Source organism: Parus major, chromosome 17 (genome assembly GCF_001522545.3).
Source record: "Parus major isolate Abel chromosome 17, Parus_major1.1, whole genome shotgun sequence".
In the NCBI taxonomy this organism is placed as follows: Eukaryota; Metazoa; Chordata; class Aves; order Passeriformes; family Paridae; genus Parus; species Parus major.
This window is the reverse complement of record NC_031785.1, coordinates 5,672,267-5,695,448: the sequence shown is the minus strand read 5'-3', so window position 1 is coordinate 5,695,448 and position 23,182 is coordinate 5,672,267. Positions and strand designations below refer to the sequence as shown.

At 41.8% G+C, this 23,182-nt stretch overlaps 1 protein-coding gene across 14 annotated transcripts in view; it reads left to right on the top strand.

The window, feature by feature from the left end:
* The window catches only part of SPTAN1 (spectrin alpha, non-erythrocytic 1), a 46,144-nt gene that overhangs the window by 22,585 nt on the left and 377 nt on the right, over positions 1 to 23,182 (top strand). For 4 of the 14 annotated variants that reach the window (XM_033518360.1, XM_015644685.2, XM_033518362.1 and 1 more), the window contains 35 exons: positions 683 to 742; positions 2,869 to 3,067; positions 3,632 to 3,736; positions 4,247 to 4,267; positions 4,621 to 4,656; positions 5,627 to 5,674; positions 6,005 to 6,096; positions 6,263 to 6,407; positions 6,521 to 6,702; positions 6,870 to 6,969; positions 7,094 to 7,291; positions 7,414 to 7,560; positions 8,098 to 8,201; positions 8,330 to 8,492; positions 8,981 to 8,995; positions 10,681 to 10,812; positions 11,117 to 11,254; positions 11,625 to 11,729; positions 11,941 to 12,149; positions 12,836 to 12,956; positions 13,102 to 13,223; positions 13,692 to 13,824; positions 14,217 to 14,315; positions 14,586 to 14,745; positions 14,973 to 15,049; positions 15,195 to 15,404; positions 15,636 to 15,932; positions 16,376 to 16,488; positions 17,282 to 17,299; positions 19,062 to 19,124; positions 20,380 to 20,434; positions 20,938 to 21,134; positions 21,517 to 21,570; positions 21,961 to 22,107; positions 22,398 to 22,545. In XM_033518360.1, coding sequence (XP_033374251.1) covers positions 683 to 742; positions 2,869 to 3,067; positions 3,632 to 3,736; positions 4,247 to 4,267; positions 4,621 to 4,656; positions 5,627 to 5,674; positions 6,005 to 6,096; positions 6,263 to 6,407; positions 6,521 to 6,702; positions 6,870 to 6,969; positions 7,094 to 7,291; positions 7,414 to 7,560; positions 8,098 to 8,201; positions 8,330 to 8,492; positions 8,981 to 8,995; positions 10,681 to 10,812; positions 11,117 to 11,254; positions 11,625 to 11,729; positions 11,941 to 12,149; positions 12,836 to 12,956; positions 13,102 to 13,223; positions 13,692 to 13,824; positions 14,217 to 14,315; positions 14,586 to 14,745; positions 14,973 to 15,049; positions 15,195 to 15,404; positions 15,636 to 15,932; positions 16,376 to 16,488; positions 17,282 to 17,299; positions 19,062 to 19,124; positions 20,380 to 20,434; positions 20,938 to 21,134; positions 21,517 to 21,570; positions 21,961 to 22,107; positions 22,398 to 22,545 — 4,213 coding nt within the window. The remainder of the gene's footprint in view (positions 1 to 682; positions 743 to 2,868; positions 3,068 to 3,631; positions 3,737 to 4,246; positions 4,268 to 4,620; positions 4,657 to 5,626; positions 5,675 to 6,004; positions 6,097 to 6,262; positions 6,408 to 6,520; positions 6,703 to 6,869; positions 6,970 to 7,093; positions 7,292 to 7,413; positions 7,561 to 8,097; positions 8,202 to 8,329; positions 8,493 to 8,980; positions 8,996 to 10,680; positions 10,813 to 11,116; positions 11,255 to 11,624; positions 11,730 to 11,940; positions 12,150 to 12,835; positions 12,957 to 13,101; positions 13,224 to 13,691; positions 13,825 to 14,216; positions 14,316 to 14,585; positions 14,746 to 14,972; positions 15,050 to 15,194; positions 15,405 to 15,635; positions 15,933 to 16,375; positions 16,489 to 17,281; positions 17,300 to 19,061; positions 19,125 to 20,379; positions 20,435 to 20,937; positions 21,135 to 21,516; positions 21,571 to 21,960; positions 22,108 to 22,397; positions 22,546 to 23,182) is intronic. The other 10 variants (XM_033518368.1, XM_033518364.1, XM_033518365.1 and 7 more) reach the window with 7 other exon arrangements.

The window sequence follows — 23,182 nt, the reverse complement described above, 5'->3', positions numbered from 1 at the left end:
TTCAAGCAAGGGCTGTGGGTGATAGCTGTGAGTGCTGGCTCACTTTATCAAGCCACTTGAAAGCTGAAGCTGAAAGTTTTTTGTATACTCCTATCTGTTTGCACAGCTATGCTGTCGTTCTGTGTGAGAATTTCCTCACACTCACTTGTGTTGAGTCATCAGTTTTTGCAGTGCTATGCAGTAGTTACTAGCCTTAGCTCTAGAATTAAAAAATTAAAATCAAATCACTCAAAAAAACCCCACCAACCCATAACAAAAAACCTTTATTACCAGCACCAAGAAAAAATGCTGGAAAATTGTGGCACACTGGTCAGGATTTTAATGATATCATTCTCTCCATGGGTTTGCATATAGCTTTTACTAACTAGAACAGGGTGCCTTATTTTAGAGCTAAGGAGAGGGGACCACCTTTTAGTTTCCAATCCTATGGCACAATAGTGAGGAAACGAGGAGACCTTATAGAGAGAGCTTAACTGTACTGCTGAGGTTTCCTGACATGAACTGTACTCCTGGTCTGATTTGCTTTGTTTGCTTCTGAACAACACCTAATTTTCTCCATTTAAATGTGAACTCTTACCCATCTCCTACCACAGACCAGCCACGGATGGAGCTGCTGCTTTCATTATTTTTGTTAATCTGACTAATTTTTCGCATGCATTTGCTGTGCTCCCTGTCTGTGCAGGACTCTCATTACTAAGGAGGTCGGCAGTGTATCTCTGCGTATGAAACAGGTCGAAGAACTGTGAGTAGGATTAGCCCTTTCCTAAACCATGCTGTCTCCACACTGTCACTGTTCATCCTCCCTTTGTTTCTTTCTTTGGGAACACTGCTCCAAAGAGACTTGAAAGAGGCCATTTCTGCACTGAGGATTAGTTTAGATGAATGTGGTGGTCTGTGTTTCCTCTGTTCCTCACAACCAGCTGCTTATCTTGCTGGGCACCTCTCTGCTGCTAAATTGGTTCATGTTTATTCCATCACAGTGGTTTTGCTTAGCAAAGAGGCTTTAGGGCTATCTAGACTGTTTTCCTTATAAAGCATGTCCTGTGTTTTCTGAGGTGCTGATAGAAATATTAGTTTGTTTATATAAATATATATAAAATACATCTACCAAATATTGCATTTCATCTGAATGAGTTGGGGAAGAGTGGAGTTGTCATGGTTTATCATATAAAGTAACATTTGTGCTGAGTAGTCAAAAACTATTATTTATATAGGGTGATTATTTCTTAATTTTAACATTAACTAAATTTTGAAACCTGTGTTCATATCTCGTGGAGAAGATAACAAGTTTGCATCTTACTGGTGGAAGTTGCTGGGAAATCCAAAGCCACAGTGTTTCTTGGCTGTTCCTGGCTTCATAGCCATGCAAAAATGTATTTCTTGAAAATTGAAAGTGAAACTTTTATCTAAATCTCTCAAGTGTTGCAAAGCAACTCTTAGGTTAGGTCTGTTTCTGAGTCTTGCCCCAGATCCTCTGAGTTTTACAAGTGTTTAATACCCAACATTGTTTGCAGAGGCAAACAGCTGCAGTTAGAACAGGTTTCAAATCAGTGTTTTCAGGTCACAGTAGAAAGTTTCTATTTAAACCTAATATGAAAGATTCTTAGTTCATTTCTGCCCACTCTTAAACTACAGTAAACAGGAAGCCACAAAGTCTCTGCTTCTATGGAAGGAGAGCTGATTTTAAATAGACATTACAGCCTAGGATACTGAGGATTTTTATCAGGAGACTTTGTCATCTCTGAGCTGTTGGTTAGGAAAATGCTGCAGGATTGAACTCTTCAAGCTGGAAGGTTGTAACTGCTCAGAATGTGCCCTTGTGCTTCGGGGTGGGAAATTAAAAGATCCCTTTTTGAGGTCCCTGCAGGTACCTCAGCAGGGTCTGGTATTATTTGATTTGATAACATCAGAAGAAATATGCTTAATAGTGAGAATCTATTGCTGTTGATCACTGTGGTAGACCAATGTCCAAACTTATTCAGGACATAAAAAACCCTTCTAGATACAGCTAAAATATCTCATCTTGTAGAAGACTTAAAGTAAGAATGAGTATTAAGATTGTGGCTTTTCTGAATGCAGGTTTTTAAAAAACAGGCATTATGCATTACTAGAGAGGTTTGTAATTCAGTATCAGTGACTGCAAAACCACTCTTGGCTTTTTTCAGCAGTACCTTGGGAAAGATCTTGTAGGATTGTCTGTGTCTAGTTGATTACAAGGTGGTTTTAAGTAACTGGCTGCTGTTAAAAGGTTTATTTGCCTGTGCAGTCCAATTTAAACATTTTTAAGACTCACTTTCTGTCCTAATGTAAAGGAGGAGTTATATCACTGATTTTGAGAATTCCACACATATAAAAAGTGTACATGAAATGAGTTTAGTGGATTTTCCAGTTGAATATAGGTGTGCTATCAAAGATACACACCTTGCTTAAACATTCAGCAGATTTTACACTGGAAAATGGCTTGTGAAGATGTTTAAGTCCTAAAGCTAGAGGCTGGTGGATTTTCATAATCAGATGGCAAACTTGATGTACTCTAGGAAAATATCTCTTGACAAGGGCCTATGGAGTCATTAGTGCCCTGCAGTGATGCTGTGGTTTAAGAGCCTACTCCAACCTAGGCTGTGATTTGGGTTTGCATTTGCCCAGTGAGGTGTTGCATGTGGGAGTTCCCATTTTGGTGTGCAATCCATGTGGAGGAGAGACACGGACAGTCTTCATTCCCAACTGCACAAATACCTCATCCTGTAGCAGAAAAGAGCATAAGGTCAGGGATCCCCCATTTTTGGGGACCTCAGTACTTGGGAAATGCCTGTGATTGGACTCATTTCCATCTGACTGTTCCCTGCTTTCCTTTCCTGCTTGTCCCAGGTATCACTCTCTCCTGGAACTGGGAGAAAAGCGTAAAGGAATGTTGGAAAAAAGCTGCAAGAAGTTCATGCTTTTCCGTGAAGCCAACGAGCTCCAGCAGTGGATCAATGAGAAGGAAGCAGCACTCACCAGTGAGGAAGTGGGTGCTGATCTGGAGCAGGTGGAGGTTCTGCAGAAGAAATTTGATGATTTTCAGAAGGTATGTTGTGATGTTGCATGACGTGTATGTTAATTTTGGCCTTTCCCTTCAGGCTTTCTGGTCATGTATCCCTTAAAATTCTTCATAGCTGATAAGGAAACATGGCTTTGATTTGACACAAAAGGTCCATGGAAGGTATATATCAATTTTTTATTTCATTTTGTGAGGATAGAGAATCCCACATTCAAGTGTCTTCAGTTTGATTACATTCCCCAGGTTGCTTCATGTTTCCCAGCTCCCAGAGAGCTGAAACTCTCTTTCAACACTTTGCAATAGAGTCTGCCAAGCTTTGGAGGAATTTCACTTTGTGTGAAGCATAACCTTCAGTTAAGCTATTCCTATTGAAAGGAAAGATGCATTTGGTTTCCATCTGCAGAGTTATTTCCCTGAGATATGGGGGAAAAAAAAATCTGGCAGCTGGGATTTCCTGGCACAGGCTCTCTGGGAACTCAGGGTCACTCAATTCCTGCTGTTCACACACTGGGTGCTCCTGCTGAGCCACCCTGTCCCACGTGTTTTTCCTGGGTGAATTTTAATTCTGGGATATTTCCCTGTTCTGTGTAGGATCTCAAAGCCAACGAGTCACGCCTGAAGGATATAAACAAGGTTGCCAAGGACTTGGAGTCAGAAGGGCTGATGGCAGATGAAGTACAAGCTGTACAGCAACAGGTGCTCTTTTTTTTTCTGCCTTAATCTAATTTAAGAAGCAAAATACTTTCCTTCTTTCTTTTGTCTGTTGTCTTTGCCTGGCATTGCAAGATTCTCTAGTTCTCTAGTGTGGCCATCCCAAGAAAACCTTTATTATATTTTTTAATAATTGTATAAAAGATAGCAACAGCATCTAGAGCTTTTTCCTTTGTTTTTTTAGGAATGGAAAGTCTTTAGAATAATATTAAAAGTCGTTGATAATCCATGCATTAACTTTGCTTCATAGAAATTTGAAATTTAGCCTTTATTTGCAGGAAAATGGGTGAGCAATGCTAGGGAGAAAGAGAAATAAAATAGAGCACAATTCAGAGTGGAGGAGGTTTGTGGGTTTTCTGTTTTGGTTTGGGTTTTTTTGACAGCTTTCTACATACTTGTGCTGTAAATTTATCCTGTGCCAACTAAGGTGAAGCATGTTGGGAGAAATATTTTCTGTTAGAAAATAACAAATTCTTTGTCCTGTCTCCTTTGCAGGAAGTCTACGGGATGCCCAGGGTAAGTGTTAATTTCTGAGGTGGATGGAGTGGCAATTTTAACAGGTTTGGGATGTACAAGGAGAAGTTCAGCCATAATTGGAGTTCATTTCCATGATGGGACTCACTAATGACTTTGGATGGACATTCAAAGACTATCTTATCTATGACCCCTTTATTTCCTGAGTGTCTTGCCCCACATCACAGATCTAAGCAAGCAGCATAACCCAAATTGATACAAATACTTGCATGAAAAAATGTATTTACTATGTTAAGGACTGAACACAGAGATATTTTCAATATTTTTTTTACTGTATTCTGATAGTTTTAGATTCTGCTTCATATTTAAAGCTGTTTCTTCACATTTTCAAACAGGATGAAACTGATTCTAAGACAGCCTCTCCTTGGAAGGTAGGTGTCATTGCTTAGTAGCACACAACAAGAAAATAAAACAAAAAGTACAGCACATCATCTTTTTTAGACCATTTGCTTCTCCTGTGCCATAGAAATTGTCAACAGCCTGGTTTTTAACTCTGTTCAGTTTTGAGCAATTCCAGTTTCTGGCAGTAGATGTTGAACAATCCCTTGTTCATTTTGCATGAGTTCTTTGCTTTCAGCTTGCTACAACAAAAATGTTTTTATTCCTCAAAGTCAAAACCATTTATGTCAATACTCCTTTAGTAAGAAATATGCTGTATTCTATTAGTCATCTCCAGCTCATTTACTACAATAGTTAGAAGAAGCCTTTCTCCATTCATTAGATGATTACAATGGAAGAGCTGTCACCTGCTAAAGCACAAAAATATCTTAAATATTTTTTAAATTGTCCAACAATGTGTTTTCCCTAGCATTTCATTCCCATGTTTTATGTCTTGCATCCACCCTGTTAGACTTAAAGCTGCTTGTACATCTTTTAAGTTGTGTGAATGTAGGGAAACCAGGTTAGTGTGCAATATTTTGACAGAAAATGCAGACATGTTGCCAGGAACTGGTGACTTTTTAAGTATCTTCTGCAAATTATAAATGTGCACATTGAATTCTAAGAGTCTTATAAAAGTTAGCAAACTATGACTAAGATTTGGGGGTTTTTAATTCATGTACCAAATGTTGCCTTTAATTTTCATCTTCTTTGTCCTCATTAAGATGTTTGCTTCAGTTTACACTGATGTGACAGTGCTCACTTGTGAATTCTGACTATTCTTACTCTGCTCTATAATACCTTAGATATTACAATCAATTATTTATAATTGCTTCTGTAATTTACTTACATTATATTTCTTAGTGGTTTCTATTTGAATTTAGTAAAGACTTTCAGTCTGGTTTTGCTTTTGGTTAGAGTTGACTTCAATGCTATATTTTTTATTTCTGCCTTTTCACACAGTCTGCACGTTTGATGGTACATACTGTGGCAACCTTCAACTCAATCAAGGTAATTCCACAACTTCTTCTGACCTGATTTAGAAGTTTTGAACATTTTTTAGCTTCCTTTTCAATAGTCTTTGTCTTTCATTAAACTTTATAAACTCTTATGAATAAATTTATTGAAAGAAGCATTAGTATATACAGCATTTGCTTCTCAAGTTACACCACTCTCTTATATACATAAAATCATTTGATTTTACAACTCAGGAGAAACCTTTCAAATTATTGTATTTAACTAAGCTATCTGAATTTTTGCATTCTTCTGGAATTAAGGAGAATTTAGTAACCTTCAGCTGTAATGAAAGGCCAGTCTTGACTTTTCAAATCCCTCATCCAGGAGCTGAATGAGCGCTGGAGATCGCTGCAGCAGCTGGCAGAGGAGAGGAGCCAGTTGTTGGGCAGTGCCCACGAGGTCCAGAGATTCCACAGGTGAGGGGTTTGTTTGGTCTTGACTATCAAGGGGTTTGTTTGGTCTTTTGTCTATCAAGAATTCTAAAATATAGCAGGACCTATTCTAAACAAATCATATTCAACCCCCAGTTTGTTCAGTGGACAGTGGTCTTGTAATTCTCTTTTTGTCTTTCCTTCAAATCAGAGATGCTGATGAAACCAAAGAATGGATAGAGGAGAAAAATCAAGCATTAAATACAGACAACTATGGGCATGACCTGGCCAGTGTTCAGGCTCTGCAACGCAAACATGAAGGCTTTGAGAGAGACTTAGCAGCGCTGGGAGACAAGGTGAGATTCTGAGGAATAAAACCCAAAAGCTTTCTTTTTATCTACCAGAAATTATTTAACTATAGCAGTTCTCTCTGTCTTCATTGTGCTCATTTCCCTTCCTCTAATCCTAGGTGAATTCTCTTGGTGAAACTGCCCAGCGTCTGATTCAGTCACATCCAGAATCTGCTGAAGATCTCCAAGAAAAATGCACTGAGTTGAATCAGGCTTGGAATAGTCTGGGAAAACGTGCTGACCAGCGCAAAGAGAAGCTTGGAGATTCTCATGACCTGCAGCGTTTCCTCAGTGACTTCAGGTAATGCCGCCATTCCCCCTCTCAATTTGTTTATTATTAATGAAGTATACATGGCTTATTGTTCCACAGGAATATTCCTGTGAAGGGTTCAGAAAAGGACTGTTCTCCCTGTTGTGACTTATTTCAGTGGAGGGAGGGAAAAATTCCCTATTACTGTGTGTTCACAGGGACCTCATGTCTTGGATCAATGGGATCCGGGGCCTGGTCTCCTCAGATGAGCTTGCAAAGGATGTGACTGGAGCTGAAGCTTTATTGGAAAGGCATCAGGTATGTGAAAGTGTGTCATAAATATCAACTAATGATTCTTTTTTCTGACATTTTCAAATTAGAATTCCAAAAATAGATCAGTTCCAGCTCTGGTTATTGAGCAGCACATCTCTGCCCCTTGCAGGAACACCGCACAGAAATAGATGCAAGAGCTGGCACTTTCCAGGCATTTGAACAGTTTGGACAACAACTTCTAGCCCATGGACACTATGCCAGCCCAGAGATCAAGGAGAAACTGGATATTCTGGACCAAGAACGGACAGACCTGGAGAAGGCCTGGGTCCAGCGCAGAATGATGCTGGACCAGTGCCTGGAACTACAGGTACTCTGCTGCAGTTTGGATAAGAAAAATAATTCCTCTTTTCATTAAAGAGTTTATCATTTCATGGTGATAACAGTGCTCTTGATCTGTCTTGCTGATGCTTTAGATCTTTTTTTTCCCAGCTGTTTCATCGGGACTGTGAACAAGCTGAAAACTGGATGGCTGCCCGGGAGGCTTTCCTAAATACAGAGGATAAAGGAGACTCCTTAGACAGTGTGGAGGCACTCATCAAGAAACATGAAGATTTTGATAAAGCAATCAATGTCCAGGTGAGGAGCATAGCTGAAGTAAGGGGAAAAGAGTTGCCTTTTTTTCATGTGAATTATTGGCAAAAGGAGTTCCTGCCATGTATGGCTTCTGAAGTTCAGTTCCAAATATTCAGCCATGTGGAATTTGCTGCAGAAGTTTGGAAGCAGCTTACGCAGATCAGGATGTATTTCACTGCCTACAGACAGTGTAGACATAGTGGAAAATATTTGTGTAAATTTACTGATAAAAAATAACTTTTTCCCTTTATTTGGGGAAGAAAAGGGTATATTTCCAGTTTCTTGTAGCAGAAAGTTGCCTAGATTTATTGAGAGATCATACTGCTGGAGTTTTTAGCCCAAAAGATCCTTTTTTCCTAAATACCACAGGTGAAAAGTGTTCTAAGTTGAACTCTGCAGTACTGTAGAAGAGAGACTTCCTTCACAGGACCCCAGTAATGTAAATTTAAAGCAGATAAAAAGGCTTGTTCTGTTCTAGGTACTGCTCATCATTTGCTTTAGGGAACTACAGTTCTAATTCATGGTTTCTGGTTTGAATAGGAAGAGAAAATTGCTGTCCTGCAGTCCTTTGCTGACCAGCTGATTGCTGCAGATCATTATGCCAAGGGAGTCATTGCCAACAGACGCAACGAGGTTCTGGACAGGTCAGTGCTGCCCTGGGAGGAGAAGGCAGATGACTGGAAATCATCTTTAGGGATGTTCTGTAGCTGTTGAAGGTGATGCCTCATGTGGCTCTAGTGTTTTGTTCACTGTATGTGTCAAATTACTGCAGGTGGCTTCGTCTGAAAGCCCAAATGATTGAGAAGAGATCAAAGCTGGGAGAGTCTCAGACCCTCCAGCAGTTCAGTCGTGATGTGGACGAAATAGAAGCCTGGATCAGTGAAAAGCTCCAGACTGCAAGTGATGAGTCCTATAAGGATCCCACAAATATCCAGGTGAATGTGGTTCTTGGCTTAAAAATCAGAATATCATTGTTAACTTTGCAAGGCCTCCTCTGGTTTGAAAATCCATGCTCAGGAATTCTTGTTCAGAGATGAAAGAATAGTGCATCATGTTGGCATGTTCTCCTTTTAACAAGGAGAAAATGGAAGTTACATTATGCATGAAAGGAGACCCAAAATAGGACTTGGTTAGTAATAATTCATGTCTCTAATTAATTATTCATGCATATAATTAATAAGATATGTGGTATCTGCAGCAGAAAGTTTCCTAAAGAAACCCAAGTGGCCATTGTGTCTCTCTCCCAGCTTCTAGACAATAAAATAAGGAAATGGAATTCTTGGGTCTCAACTCTTTTACATTATAAAATGTGAAATCTAATTTATTTTTCAGTATTAAGGAATAAAGTTACCTTTTATGTTTTAATTTGGGTTCATGAAGTAGTATGAATGCACTGAACTACTTCTCTCAATCTGTTTTATAGCTTTCCAAACTGCTGGTAAGTAGTTTGGACTAGCCCTGGTATGTGAATTTATTTTCTCTGTATAAGCTTCTGTGTAAGCCCAAGCTCTGGTTGCTACTCCATCCATCAGTTCATGCAATCTCTTTGTTTTCTGTTAGTTCTTGACCTCCATCCAGGTACAGCTGTTGATCCTCGTCCTATGGGTGTGGCTTTTTTGTTAATTCCTATTCAGCATCATTTATTTATGTATTTGTTTTGCAGGTGTTCTGCATGATCTGTTTAATTTATGATGTTGTTTAGGCTTTTTTAGGATCTAGCCCATAGGAAAATGGGGTTCTATCCCCCTTTTTCAGGAATTTGGTTGTTTGATCATCACTTGTGGTGATTTAACACAGGGCATAATGCCAAATCCATGAGCTTTTGTTTGTAGAAACAAATGCTGAAGATGGAGGATTTAGTAAATGATAGATCTTGATTGGCTTAGTTCTTGCAATAGCATAGAAGGGAATAAAACAGAACACTCCAGAAAAAGAGATGTACCAGATGGAAAGCTGACAGCACTTATAAGAATCCAAGAAGTGGAGTAAAATGAGGATATGTGGAGGGAGAAGATAGCTTCCTCTTTCTTTGTTCTAACGAGTAAGAAATGAAAGAATCATTTGTCACTTCAGAGTGTGGTACATTAAATTACTATCTTTTTAGTTGGAAAAAAAAATATATTAAACTAGAAAGGCTTGTCTGCAATTTGTTGTCATGGTAATTATATGGAGGGACACAATTGGCAGCTTATAAATTGAATTTGCTAAGTTGGTAGATCTAGCTTTGAAGAATATGGTTTTATAATCTCAGGATTTGGGATTTACAGTTCCCAAAACGAAGCAGTTCATGCAGAATTTCTCATACCAGTGCTATAGTATTTTTCCCTTTTTATTTTTGATCTAACATTTCCTTTCATTCCATTCTCTAGGACACTCTCTACCCATGTTCAGTGTCACTAGCATTTCCAGTTCATACTTGCAAATTCTGTCTTGTCACTTTTGTGCTGTTGTCATATTCCTGGTGGGTGGATGGATTGTGGATACATGAGAGCTGCACACTCCTTCCCACACCAAGGCTCCTGTTGTTCTCATGGTGCTCTCAACTTGGCAGAGAAAAATTCTTACCAAATAATTCAGTTACGTTTTTACAGAAGTTTTTGGCTGTTAATTCAGTATTTTTCTCTCTCTATACATATAATGGGGCTGTGTATGACTAATATCACAACTGTGCAGAAAACAGATAAGCTGGAGCAGTGGTTTCTTTTCACTACCTATAGATTAGGAAGGGAAGTAGGAATTTGTGCAATTACTGTAGAAGTAGAAAGGATGATCTACTCTACTCAGGATATATGTAATTGCTGCTTTTCAAAGGGGTGCATTGAAAACTAGGAACATTTACTGCAGTAACAGCTCGGCTCAGTGCAGGGAACTTTGCATTGGCACCTCTGAAATGCAGGACATGCTGCCAGAGTTGTGTGTATCAGCTCACACACAGTTTTGCCAGGTCAAAACGTGGTGGTTACCCAGGTAATGAGAGTAACCACTGCAGCAAGCAGTAAATACCCTGCCCAGAGAGAGCTTCTTCAGCTCAGCCTGCGCAAAAAGCTGGTGACAACCCAGCCCATGAGAACAATGGAGGAGCCCTTTGTGCAGTGCCTGATGGTGTTGGGTTTGTCCTTGCAGAGCAAACACCAGAAGCACCAGGCCTTTGAAGCTGAGCTCCACGCCAACGCTGACCGCATCCGCGGTGTCATCGACATGGGCAACTCCCTCATCGAGAGGGGCGCGTGTGCCGGCAGCGAGGACGCCGTCAAGGTGGGCACCTTCAAGGCTTGCTTGGCTTTGCTTTGAGCAGTGTTTTGGTAACTGAGGCAGGACAGTGTCCATCTAGAACAAATCTTGCTTTATGGAAGCTTTTGTATTTCAACTACACAGTGTAGATCAGGCAAATCATTCTGCTTCAGTCTCAAGGAGGATAAATTTTCTGATCTTCTGATTGAGGCAGCATGAAATAGTGACTCTAACTTGCATGTCTGGAATCAGCAGCCAAACTTCCACCATGTTCTGGCATTTTAATGTTTCATTTGTGACATTTACTATTTTTCCCACTTTCTGACAGGCACGTCTGGCTGCCCTGGCTGACCAGTGGCAATTCCTGGTACAGAAATCAGCAGAGAAGAGTCAGAAACTGAAAGAAGCTAATAAGCAACAGAATTTCAATACTGGAATCAAGGACTTTGACTTTTGGCTTTCAGAGGTAATAAGCTTGGAATTAATTACTTGCAAAGCAGTTTCTTTTCAGTTTTTATTACTTTTGTTGATGTTAGATTTTGTGGAGCTCTGTTTACTTTTGAGCAAGTCTTTACTCTTTTACTTTTGTTTATTTAAAAAAACCCCAAACTTTATTACTAGTAAAATTCTCATGTATGTGTTCTTGTTATTAGTTATAAACACTAAGGTGAGAAGAAGCAAATTTGCATGGAACCTTTTAGGTATTAAACAGGTGACAAGGTAAAGGTTTAGTAGAAAATTGAGAAGTAATTTGCATGGTCTTAAACCATTATAGGTTCAAGGAGTTTGTGAAACACAATTTGTTGTTCATTCCGTGTTTCCTTCTCCATCCCCAGGTGGAAGCTTTGTTGGCATCTGAGGACTATGGGAAGGACTTGGCATCTGTTAACAACCTCCTGAAAAAACACCAGTTACTGGAAGCTGATATATCTGCTCATGAGGTATTGCTTTTCCTTTTAGTTTTGGAAGATAAATCATAGTCATAAGCAAATTCTGTAGGTACAGGTCCTGATACCTGCTGCAGTCACAGACTTGTCAAAGTGCGGTTTTAACAAAACCTGTGACTGCGAGTCAGATTCCGATTTTCATCCTGACATACTGAGCACAGAAACAAGCTCTGAGCAATCCCTGCTCTCTCCCCACTGTGTCCAGGACCGCCTGAAGGACCTGAACAGCCAGGCTGACAGTCTGATGACCAGCAGTGCCTTTGACACGTCCCAAGTGAAGGACAAACGTGAGACCATCAATGGGCGTTTCCAGCGCATCAAGGGCATGGCCAGCGCCCGCCGCGCCAAGCTCAACGAGAGCCACCGCCTGCACCAGTTCTTCCGTGACATGGACGACGAGGAGTCCTGGATCAAGTGGGTATTTGGGAAGTTCTGGGCTTCCCAATGACACTCATATCCTTTAGTGTGGCTTTAGAGCTGCCTTTCAACATTTATGTGTGTCTATAGGAGATCACCTTTGCTGTCATTCCAGAAAAACAGTTTTGGGTGTGGTTTCATATCTGCAGTTTTCTTTGGTTAAATCCCTGTAACCAAAAAAACATTGGTTGGATACAAACATTTCATTCTAGTCTTTTTGGGAAAGCTCCTACCAAAAATTCAAACCTTTTTCAGTTTCAAGTACTTTCTTGATTCTATCCAGTTCTTGTAATGAATCAAATGGTCTTTCCACATTGGTGTTAGTACCTCAGGAGGAGGGAAAGACGTGAGGCTGATAGAAATCATTCCAATTAGAACACTTCTTCATCATGCTTTTAAAACAAATAAAAATTGGACAGCTTAACAAAAGACATCTATATTTTTAAAAATAAAATAGTACAGAGGAATTCTGTCCTTCAAAGATAAATGAAATCACAGGAATGTGCTGCCAAGAGCCACTTGCTGTTTGCTAATAACTCCTGTACACAACTTTTTACATCCAAGATCTTTGTGCAATAGCACAGCAGTTGTGTATCTGAGGGGGTCTTTTGTTTTCTTTGTCAGATTGGACTTTTAGAAGTAATTTTCATATTTTATCTTTCTCTCTTCTCTGTTGAATCTAGGGAGAAAAAACTGTTGGTTAGCTCAGAGGACTATGGCAGAGACCTGACTGGTGTGCAGAATCTGAGGAAGAAACACAAGCGCTTAGAAGCAGAATTAGCTGCCCACGAACCTGCTATCCAGGTGAATGCCTCTCCCCTGACAGATTTCTCTATAAGCAGCATCTTTCTTGATTATGGAAGACATGAAAGCCAGCAGTATTTTTGCTGGATCCCAAACAATGCACATGAGGAAGGCAGGTGGTGTTCCAATAACTCTTTCCCTGCAGGGTGTTCTGGACACGGGTAAGAAGCTTTCAGATGACAACACAATTGGAAAGGAGGAGATACAGCAGAGACTGGCTCAGTTTGTGGATCACTGGAAGGAGTTAAAACAGTTGGCATCTGCTAGGTATGAATTTCTGTAAAATTCAGTATTAATTTAAAGTTACATGGATTCATAATGATCAGACATACAGAATTTCAGGGTTATTAGGTATATGATGTAACAGCATCTATCAATGATCAGACTCTACAAGACTACTCACAATGTTCCTCAGTAGAAACGTGAGCCTCCTTTTGAGGTGTATGTTGTGTTTAGCCTTTTCTTGCACCATTGGGAACCACAGCCTTGCAGTCAGCTGGCTTTAATCTACTACCAGGAGATTTTTCCTGATTAGAAATTGTTGGGAGAGAATTTGTTTCATTCCTTTGGCCGTTGCAGGCTTTGTAGTCCAAGGAATTTGTAGAGCACCAGCCATGGCTGCTGCTGGAGGAGTGAAGTGTGAACGACAGGCTTCAGGCTCTGCACGTTGTTTTTACATCTTACATCTCAATACATCTCAAAGCAACACTGACTAATTTTACCTTCCCCACACAGGGGTCAGCGTCTTGAGGAGTCTCTGGAGTATCAGCAGTTTGTAGCAAATGTTGAGGAAGAAGAAGCCTGGATCAATGAGAAAATGACACTGGTAGCCAGTGAGGATTACGGGGACACACTTGCTGCTATCCAGGTATGGAGGAAGTTGCCAGCACTTGATTGTTTCAGTATTGCTGGTTAGAGCATAACAAACCTTTTCTTTAATTGTCATTACAATTTGGAGGATACTGTTGGTTCTTTTTGAAGGCCTACACTGTAAAAAATGGAAATTCACTTTATAAAAGCATCCCAATAATGTTATTTCCTGTAGAAATTACTTGCAGTTTGATGTAGTTTTGCATCTCTTGACCTCTGATTGGAAGTCAGTCTCTGTTTCTTTTCGTCCTCAGAAAACCAGTAAATTGTGCTAACCAGCTAAGATGAATTTTTGACAGAAAAGGTTTATGCTATCTCATTTATAAAATGAAATACTTTTTAATAAATGGTGAGAAACTATTTTTAGAAGCCTGTGTCTTGTATTTGCAGGGCTTGCTGAAGAAGCACGAGGCATTTGAGACTGATTTTACTGTCCACAAGGACAGAGTGAACGATGTCTGTGCTAATGGAGAGGATCTCATTAAAAAGGTGAGCATGAACTAGTAAAGAGAAACCTTCAAAGGCTCCCCAGGACATCTTTGTGTTACAGTAGACTTGCTCCTCTCTGTCATGTCTTTGAAAAGAGCTTTTTTTTTTTTTTTTGCGGCTGAATAAGCTGCTGGTGTTTTGCTTTCAAAGCTGTTTCTGAGACAGTATCTTTCAGCTGAAGCCCTTGCTCTGTCACCAACGTTTTGAATGCCTCAGATGACTTTAACATCATGCAGGATGTCTAATTTTTTTTTCTTCCCTGTCGCATAGAACAATCACCACGAGGCGAACATCACTGCCAAGATGAAGGGGCTCAGAGGCAAGGTGTCAGATCTGGAGAAAGCAGCAGCTCAGAGGAAAGCCAAATTGGATGAGAACTCAGCCTTCCTCCAGTTCAACTGGAAAGCAGATGTGGTGGAGTCGTGGATAGGTATGTTCTGTACTGAAGTACAGTATTTGGTCACAAATAATCCTTAAACTCCTTCATTTCCAAAGGTCTCCAGTAGCTCCTTAAGTGCTGTTGTAGCAAACAGACCTAAGCCCAGAGTAATCAGCAGTGCTGTCCCTGCTTTATGTTTTTGTAGTAACCTGATGTAGAGCAGGGGGAATATTTGAGATGGAGAAAGGACATTTTGCAACATTTATTTCATTTTCCAGGGGAGAAGGAAAACAGTCTGAAGACAGATGATTATGGACGTGACCTCTCTTCAGTGCAAACTTTGCTCACCAAACAGGTCAGTGCTGATGCCTCCCTGTGAGGGAGGGACCAGCTGAACTCTTGTGAGCACACAAGAATCTGTGTTTGAAATATATGCAGGGTATTGGAAAGGCTAAAGAAAAATACAATCTAAAATACCTTTTGTTCTTTTAATGCTTCAGGAAACGTTTGATGCTGGACTTCAGGCTTTCCAGCAGGAGGGAATTGCAAACATCACTGCTCTGAAAGACCAGCTGCTTGCAGCCAAGCACATCCAGTCCAAGGCCATTGAGGCCCGGCACGCTTCTTTAATGAAACGCTGGAATCAGCTACTGGCTAATTCTGCTACCAGGAAAAAGAAACTCTTGGAGGCTCAGGAGCACTTCAGAAAGGTGAGTGGCCAACCATGGGGCTAAAAAATTCTAATTGTGCACTTAATACAAAATACACACTTGCAACTTCTGTAGCTTGTTCATCCTTTTGCAGCTAATGATTTTGGAGATCCTGGAGAATTAACAAGAATTTCTGAGATGCTTGCAAGGCAAACTCTTGTATATTAATTCCTGATGAGCTCATACAGAATATTCCCATTACTGAACAACTGGATTTTTTCTCTTTTCAAGGTTGAGGATCTGTTCCTGACTTTTGCAAAGAAGGCCTCTGCCTTCAACAGTTGGTTTGAGAATGCTGAAGAGGACCTGACAGATCCTGTGCGCTGCAACTCACTGGAGGAAATCAAAGCCCTGAGAGAAGCTCATGACGCTTTCCGTTCCTCCCTAAGTTCTGCCCAAGCTGATTTCAACCAGCTGGCAGAGCTTGATCGCCAGATCAAGAGCTTCCGTGTGGCCTCCAACCCCTACACTTGGTTCACTATGGAAGCTCTTGAAGAAACCTGGAGGAATCTGCAGAAAATTATCAAGGCAAGTCAGTGATGGAAAGATTCTCTTCATAGTTTATGACCTTTCAGTTATCCCTGGAAGTTGTTCTCTGAGATAATGGGTATAAGAGTTTGTCACCATAATACAGTCAAAATATCTCAAAATTTGTGAGCCAAGAAAAATTGCCATTAACTGTAAACTTGTGTTGTTGTCAGTTGTTCTCATGGTGTCTCACTTCCCAACTGTAACAGAAGTTTGACTTCTCTGCTGTGCGTGAAGCAACTGCTGGTTCAATTCCAGTTCTCAGGGCTTCAGTTCTGAGTTACCACCTGAGATGCTTTTCTCTAGATAGCCAGGACACCAAGCACTCAATTTTGTTTTGAGGCTCAGTACTGTGCTGGGATTCATCTTTTAGTTCATGCTTTCTGTTAAAGGATGAGACCAATCCCTTTATTTCTCTGAGATTACTGTTGTTCATTTCTCAGGAACGTGAACTGGAGCTGCAGAAGGAACAGCGAAGGCAGGAAGAAAATGACAAACTGCGTCAGGAATTTGCTCAGCATGCCAATGCCTTCCATCAGTGGATTCAGGAGACCAGGTATAGTTTGTCTTTCCAGGACCTGCCCTTACAGAATCCCTTAGGTAGTATTTGCGTGCATCCTCCATCTCTTTGGACTGTCAAAGCTGTAAATGTCTCCTGAAAAACAGCTCATCAGATCTTGTCCATTCCCTGCATCTGGGATTTGGGGGAGGCCTCATTAGCTACAGGGGAAAGGAAAGCCCTGAAACACCAGACTTAAAAAAGGTTTCTATTTCAGAATTAATTTTTCTGCAGTAATTCCAGTTATCCAGGACTTCATTTTTCTCCAGTTATTTCTGAACTAGGCTGCAGCACAGCTGGGGAGGTGGAGCACAAATAGCTCCAAGCAGATTCTGAAGTGCAGTGTTTCTGTTAATGCCCCTTCTGTATTGTGTATTGGGAATCTTACTGGAGTTCAAATAGAGAAAGAAGATGTGAAAAGAGCTTAAAACTTTTATCATTTCCCTGGGCTACTGTCTAATAATAACCTCTGAGGAGAGGGAGTAAAGATTTAACAATTGTGTTAGAAATAGAAAGTCTCAAGGTTGAGGATTGCAGGTGCCTGCACTCAGTGCTGTCAGCAGCTCTGATAGGTTCTGGTTGGGGTCAGAGGAGGTGAGTTCTGTTCCTTGTAACCTGTGATTCTCTGTCTGTGTATTTACAAATAGTTCTGTATGTGTCTTCATGAAATAATGAAATATAAATATGATTTTTAACTTTTTGATGTTTGCTTCCCACCCGAATCTCTATCCCTCTCTTACTGTCTTGTCTCTGTCCTGCTGCCTGATGTTTGGATCTTCACATTCTACAGGACTTACCTGCTAGATGGGTTAGTATTAAATTTTATATCTTTCAAATTTTGGTGACGTGTTCTGCTCTGTGTGTTTTCTCCTGTCATTACGTTGCTTGTGAAAGCTGTGCTCAAACTCCTCTTATTTGAAAAAAGCAACCTTTTGCTGAGGTGCACAGACACAGGAAACAAGATCTTGGAGTAGTTAACTATAAACCAGTAGAAACAACAATTTCCTAGTCAAAAGCAGAATTACAACAGGCAGCCACTGGCACACCATGGAATTCCTGATTTTTGCTCTTGCTTTCTCTGAGGGCTTGCACAGGAAAAGGCCCTTGATTTGAGAAGATATGTGACAATATAGCTGCTTTCCAAAGGCAGGCTATTCTGACATTTCTAGTTTTTCAGCTGAAGAGACTTTCTTAGTAAAATAAAACATTTGACCATAACTATTCTGAGAACAGTGACATCTCCAAAGTATTGACTGGTTTTGATAAGGAGAACATTTTTCTGAAATTATATATCTTAAAACATTAAACCTTAAAATCTTAAAGTCTGCAAATATGAACTGCCCATTTTTAATCTGCTGCAAACCATGGTCCACACAGATTTTAGGCTTGACAAGAGAAAACCAACCTTCCAACATGAATCCAAGAAGCTGTTGGAGTTTGCCAGCAGTTTTAAGCCCACTGTGTCCACAGTAATGGTTCCTGATGAGAATGTGTGTTGGCCATTTGTCTGGAAGTGGAAAGGAAATAATAAGATCTCTAAATGTTTTCAGACTACCAAAGCCTCTGCAAATGGGTCTGTCCAGTTAAATTCCTTCAGCAGGACAAGTGGCAGCACAGTGGAAGCTTTGTGATAAGATGTGATGTCAAATGCCAGCAATCTCTGGGCCAGGGCAGAGGCTGTGTGTGAGCCTGTGCACCAGGCTGGAGGAGGCCAGGGCCTTGCTCCTAAAGAGAAAGCTTTTCCTAATAAAAGGGTGGAATCTTTACAGATAATCCTGCTGCTTATTTGCTCTGTAATGATCAGTTTCTTGTGTTCTGACAGATAAAAATAGTTTGCCGTGGTTTTGTTGTACAGTTTAATGGAACCAAGCAGATTTTCCTGGAATGGATGCTGAATTCCCTGCTCCTTTGTCAAGCAGTGTTGTAGATTAGTTCTGGTATCCAAGAACGAGCGAAGAGAAAGGAGCCATTCACTGAAAGATGCAGGGTCAGAGTTAGAGATCCTCATGCCAGGCTCTTTTGTTGAACCAATTACCAGAGGGCTGCTGATATGCCAGGCAGAATTTGTCCCTAATTCTCTGTGAATAGATTAAAAAAAGTGGATTTGGATCCAAGAGGCACTGGCTGTGCTTAGCCTGGCTTGGCAAGAGGGAAGAGCTTCAGGGAAGTGTCAGAAGAGCTGCCATGCACACTCCTTGCTTTGCAGCTTGTGTGTGCCCAGCCACTGCCTGGGAGGGATGTTCTTCAGGGAAGGGAGTAAGTACAGTTTGGAGTTTAGGAAGAAAAATGCTTTTGAATAATCTGTAGATGAGCTAACTGCAAAACTTCAGTTTGTCTCTTCGTGAGACTCACTTTTTTGTGACTTACATGAAAATAGTAACGGTTTATTTTTGTGTATGTGCAACCAGCATTTAAATAATTTTCTCTCATTAAGTACTTGCTTGTTTGCTGCAAGGCAGTGCTGGCTTGGAGTGTGGCTCCACCGCAGTTGGCCGTGTTTTGGTGTGTTCTTTCCTCTGTTCTTTCTTTCTTCCTTTTTGGAATTTACTTGGTTTCTTTCCTTTGACTAGCATAGCATATCGTCGTGTCATTCGTGTCTATCAGTATGAAGTTGGGGATGATCTATCTGGAAGGTTTTTTCCTCTTATTTTCTTACCTCACTTTGGTTTTCAAACGCACTCGTTAATTCCAAGGCTCGCTTTCCTTCCAACTAACTTTCACGGCTTAGAGATGCTTGGAGGTTTGTTTCCCTGTTGGTTCTTTCCACGGTTGGTTCCCAGCTTCCTGCTCAAGGCTCTGGGCGTGCGCTTCATCTCTAGGCGGGCGTTGAGTCTGAGCCTTAACCCTGTGGTGAGAAACACCCAGATGTTTGGTGTATTTTCATTGCTACAGAGTGATTCAGCACTTGAAATCCCCATTCTCAAGAAGCTCAAAAGCACATGGGAAGACAGAGTCCAGTGGGGATGAAAAAACCTGGTTTTAGTGACTGAAATACCAGAGATTCAGGTTTTAGGAACTTTAATACCCCAGAGTCAGAGGACACCCCACCTGCACAGCACCCAGACTCACTGTCCATGTGTGGGTCATCCAGTGCGAGCTCTCACCGTACGTGTTGGAAGGACAGAGATTCCCAAACACGGCTGCTTAGACATTGCTTGGGATCTTGGGGTGGGGGAAAAGCAGCATCCAGAGACTGTCCATAGCTAGTCTGTATGAAGGAGATCTTGGAGCCCCTGGCCACTGTGGGGACCTGCATGTAAAGCTCAGGGTGGAAATCACTGGGCAGAGTGGCTGAACCTCAGCAGCTCTGGGTGCAGCATGGAGAGGTGGGGTGGGAAAGGCACCTTTCCACCAGGCACTGCTGAGCAGCAGAGGTCTGTAGCTCTCTGCAAGGATTATGCCACATTAAGATTACTTTTCAACCAAACCAGTAGTTCTCACCATCTTTTTTTTTACCCTCATTTTACCCTTTGTAACACACCTTTGTAGAGCTCCTGTACCTGACTGCAAATACAGCCCATCCCCAGTGACTCACCTGCAGTTGGTGTGTGTGGTGTGTGCTGGGCACGGGGCAGGGGGGTGGGACTGCACTAAATTCTAATTCCATGAGGTCCAGTAAAGCGGGTGCTTTGAGTCTGGCATGAAGTGTGGCTGCTGATCACGTTGCCTTTCAAATGGGGCTAGAAATTAACTATATACAGAAATAAGAATCAGACAAAATGTACGGTGTCAGTCTGAAATAGGATGAGTCAGAATAAACAAAACACAAAACTAGTGATTAAATATTTGAAAGGATTTTTCATTTCAAGGAAGGACTGTTAATTTCAAGCCCCACATGCCATTTTTTTATGAGATAAGTGCCTTCTCTCACTGTTGTTCCATGTTTAGGTCATGTATGGTGGAAGAATCGGGAACGCTGGAGTCACAGCTGGAAGCTACTAAAGTAAGCGATGTGCACCCATGTCTAAAACATATTTTCCAGCTGGCTTGGGAACACAGGGCGGGAAGGGAAATGCATGCAATTGTGTGGGAAAATCTTAATTGATTTTAGACATTTGGAATACTGAAGAGACCTCTGGGATTATCTGTTTACATATCTGATGTCTACTTACATCGCAGGCCATTAAACAACACTGATGTCTTTTTTAATTTTTTTTTCCTTTTTCCTAAAGGGGCTGGGGTAGGGCAGAGAGGATATAGTGTTTTCAACACATTTCCAGAAGTGGTTTGCAAACCCTGGTTGATAGTGAGCATGAAGATGAACATTGCTCTGAATCTTATTTCACAAATCCTAGTATATGGACATAAAATCCTAGGAGAAAAAGAAGAGTATAACCCTTCCTCCCCTGCCAGCCTCTGGTTTGGTGGGGTTTTTTGTTGTTGTTTTTTGGGTGGTATTGTTTTTGGTGCCCCATGATATCTCTCCTCTTTGCTCCCTTTTCACAGCGCAAGCACCAAGAGATCCGAGCTATGAGGAGCCAGCTGAAGAAGATTGAGGACCTTGGAGCAGCCATGGAAGAGGCACTTATCTTGGACAACAAATACACAGAACACAGCACTGTGGGGCTGGCACAGCAGTGGGACCAGCTGGACCAGCTGGGAATGAGGATGCAGCACAACCTGGAACAGCAGATCCAAGCTCGGTACTGCCTGGCCCACGTGTGGTTTGAAGTGTCTGACTGGGGGTGGGGGGAAGGACAGGAGCCACAGCTGCCCATGCCTGCAGCCAGGTCTGTGCTAAGGAGTCTCCTGTGCTCAGACCAGTGGATGCAGTGAGCTTGTACATCCCCACCACCTCTCAGTTCCCTTCTGAGAGATGAAGTGAGCAGTTCTGGAGTAGATCCTGTTGGCCATGAGCAAGAGCAGGATCTTAGTGGAACAGTTTTATTCTGTGGAATAACTGATTACAAGTGTTCCCACATGGAATGGTTGTTTGCTCCTTTGTCCTCACTGTGTGGTGCAGCTGCTGGGCTCAGAGTAGCACAGCTCAGGAACTGCTCATCAGCTTTGCTGCTTCCCTTTCAGGAACACCACTGGAGTCACCGAGGAGGCCCTGAAGGAGTTCAGCATGATGTTCAAGTGAGTTGCAAGGAACACGTGCCAGAGGAAGGCTTGGGAGATATTTCTGGCACATGCATCCTGTTTGTAGGATCCATTCTTGGCTCCTTTGTTGTCTGCCCCACTTTGTGCTGAGCTGCTCCATTATCTGTCAGAGAGCAACAGCCCCCAACCCCTGCTGCTGGCAGTGCCAATTCCAGCTGGGAATACAAATAGGAGTTTTTTGGTGGGAGAGGGTTGCTTTTAAAGCAAAGTCAAGAATTTGTGCATATTTTTCATGTATGCTAGATTAAACTATTTATTGATACAAACTCATTTGTCCAGCATAGGGCCTTGATCTAGTTTTCAGCCCACTTTACAGTTTCAGGACTCAGTAACTGACACACATGGGTTCTGGTTTTATGTTTTTAGGCACTTTGACAAGGACAAATCTGGACGACTTAATCACCAGGAGTTTAAGTCTTGCTTGCGCTCTCTCGGCTACGATCTGCCCATGGTTGAGGAAGGAGAGCCAGACCCTGAGTTTGAGTCTATTCTTGACACTGTAGATCCCAACAGGTATGTGAGTTGGACCTTTCTGTACTGCAAAACACATGGAGGTACTGGCTGGGGAGTTAGCTGGAAGGTCCTTCAAAGGCTGAGAGCTGTGGTTGTTTTTACAATGACTCATGTGAAAGCCTTTGGGGAAGGTAAGACTGATGCTTGTAAAGAAGAAATTCACTTTCAGAAAATGATCTGGTGTGAGTCTCCTGCATTAAAACTTCCAGTCCTTCCAGAACAGTTCCAGCCCCTCTCTGGAGGGTCTGGCAGTGCTCTGCTCTGGTGCTCACACTGTGTTTTGCTGGCAGGGATGGACACGTCTCACTGCAGGAGTACATGGCCTTCATGATCAGCCGGGAAACGGAGAACGTGAAATCCAGCGAGGAGATCGAGAGTGCTTTCCGTGCCCTCAGCTCCGAGGGGAAGCCCTACGTGACCAAGGAGGAGCTCTACCAGGTAAGTGCTGGTTGTTGACCCCCAGGGAGGAACACACAAAACTTTTGTTCATAGATAAAGCCCAGCACTAATGGCTTAGAGGGTCATGTCACTGGGCCTGAGTCAGTTCTGACCCTGCCAGGAAATTCCCCTGCAGTAAACACAGAAATTGCCGTGAAACACAGAAATGCTGCTCAGTTGCTTTCTTGGCTCTACAGAGGAAGAGGAAAAGCTTTACGTACCAATGAACTGCTCAGGTTGAATAAAACAAGAGCTACTCAAAGGCCTGGAAGGGAGGACACTGTCCTCAGAACTTCCCTTCCATTTTCTGGGAAACTAGATGGAGGATGTTTCTCCAGACAGCAATTCAAAGGAAAAGCTTGAGCCTAAGTTTAGACAGTATGAACATCTCCTCCCTCTCATTGCCCTGCCAAGACAGCAAGTTTTTCCTGTCTGAATACCACCAGCTGGCAGGAAAATAAAGAGTTTGCAGTGCTTCCTTGTCCCAGTTACCTGTTCTGTCTTCTATTCAGTGGGAAGACTCCGGTCAGGCCTTCCAACCCTTAACCAAGGAGTGCCAACAGCCAGAGCATTTCCATGCTGGGCGTAGTTGTGCTGCTCTGGTTTCTGCCCTGGGGAATGGGAGAGCTGCCTGTCA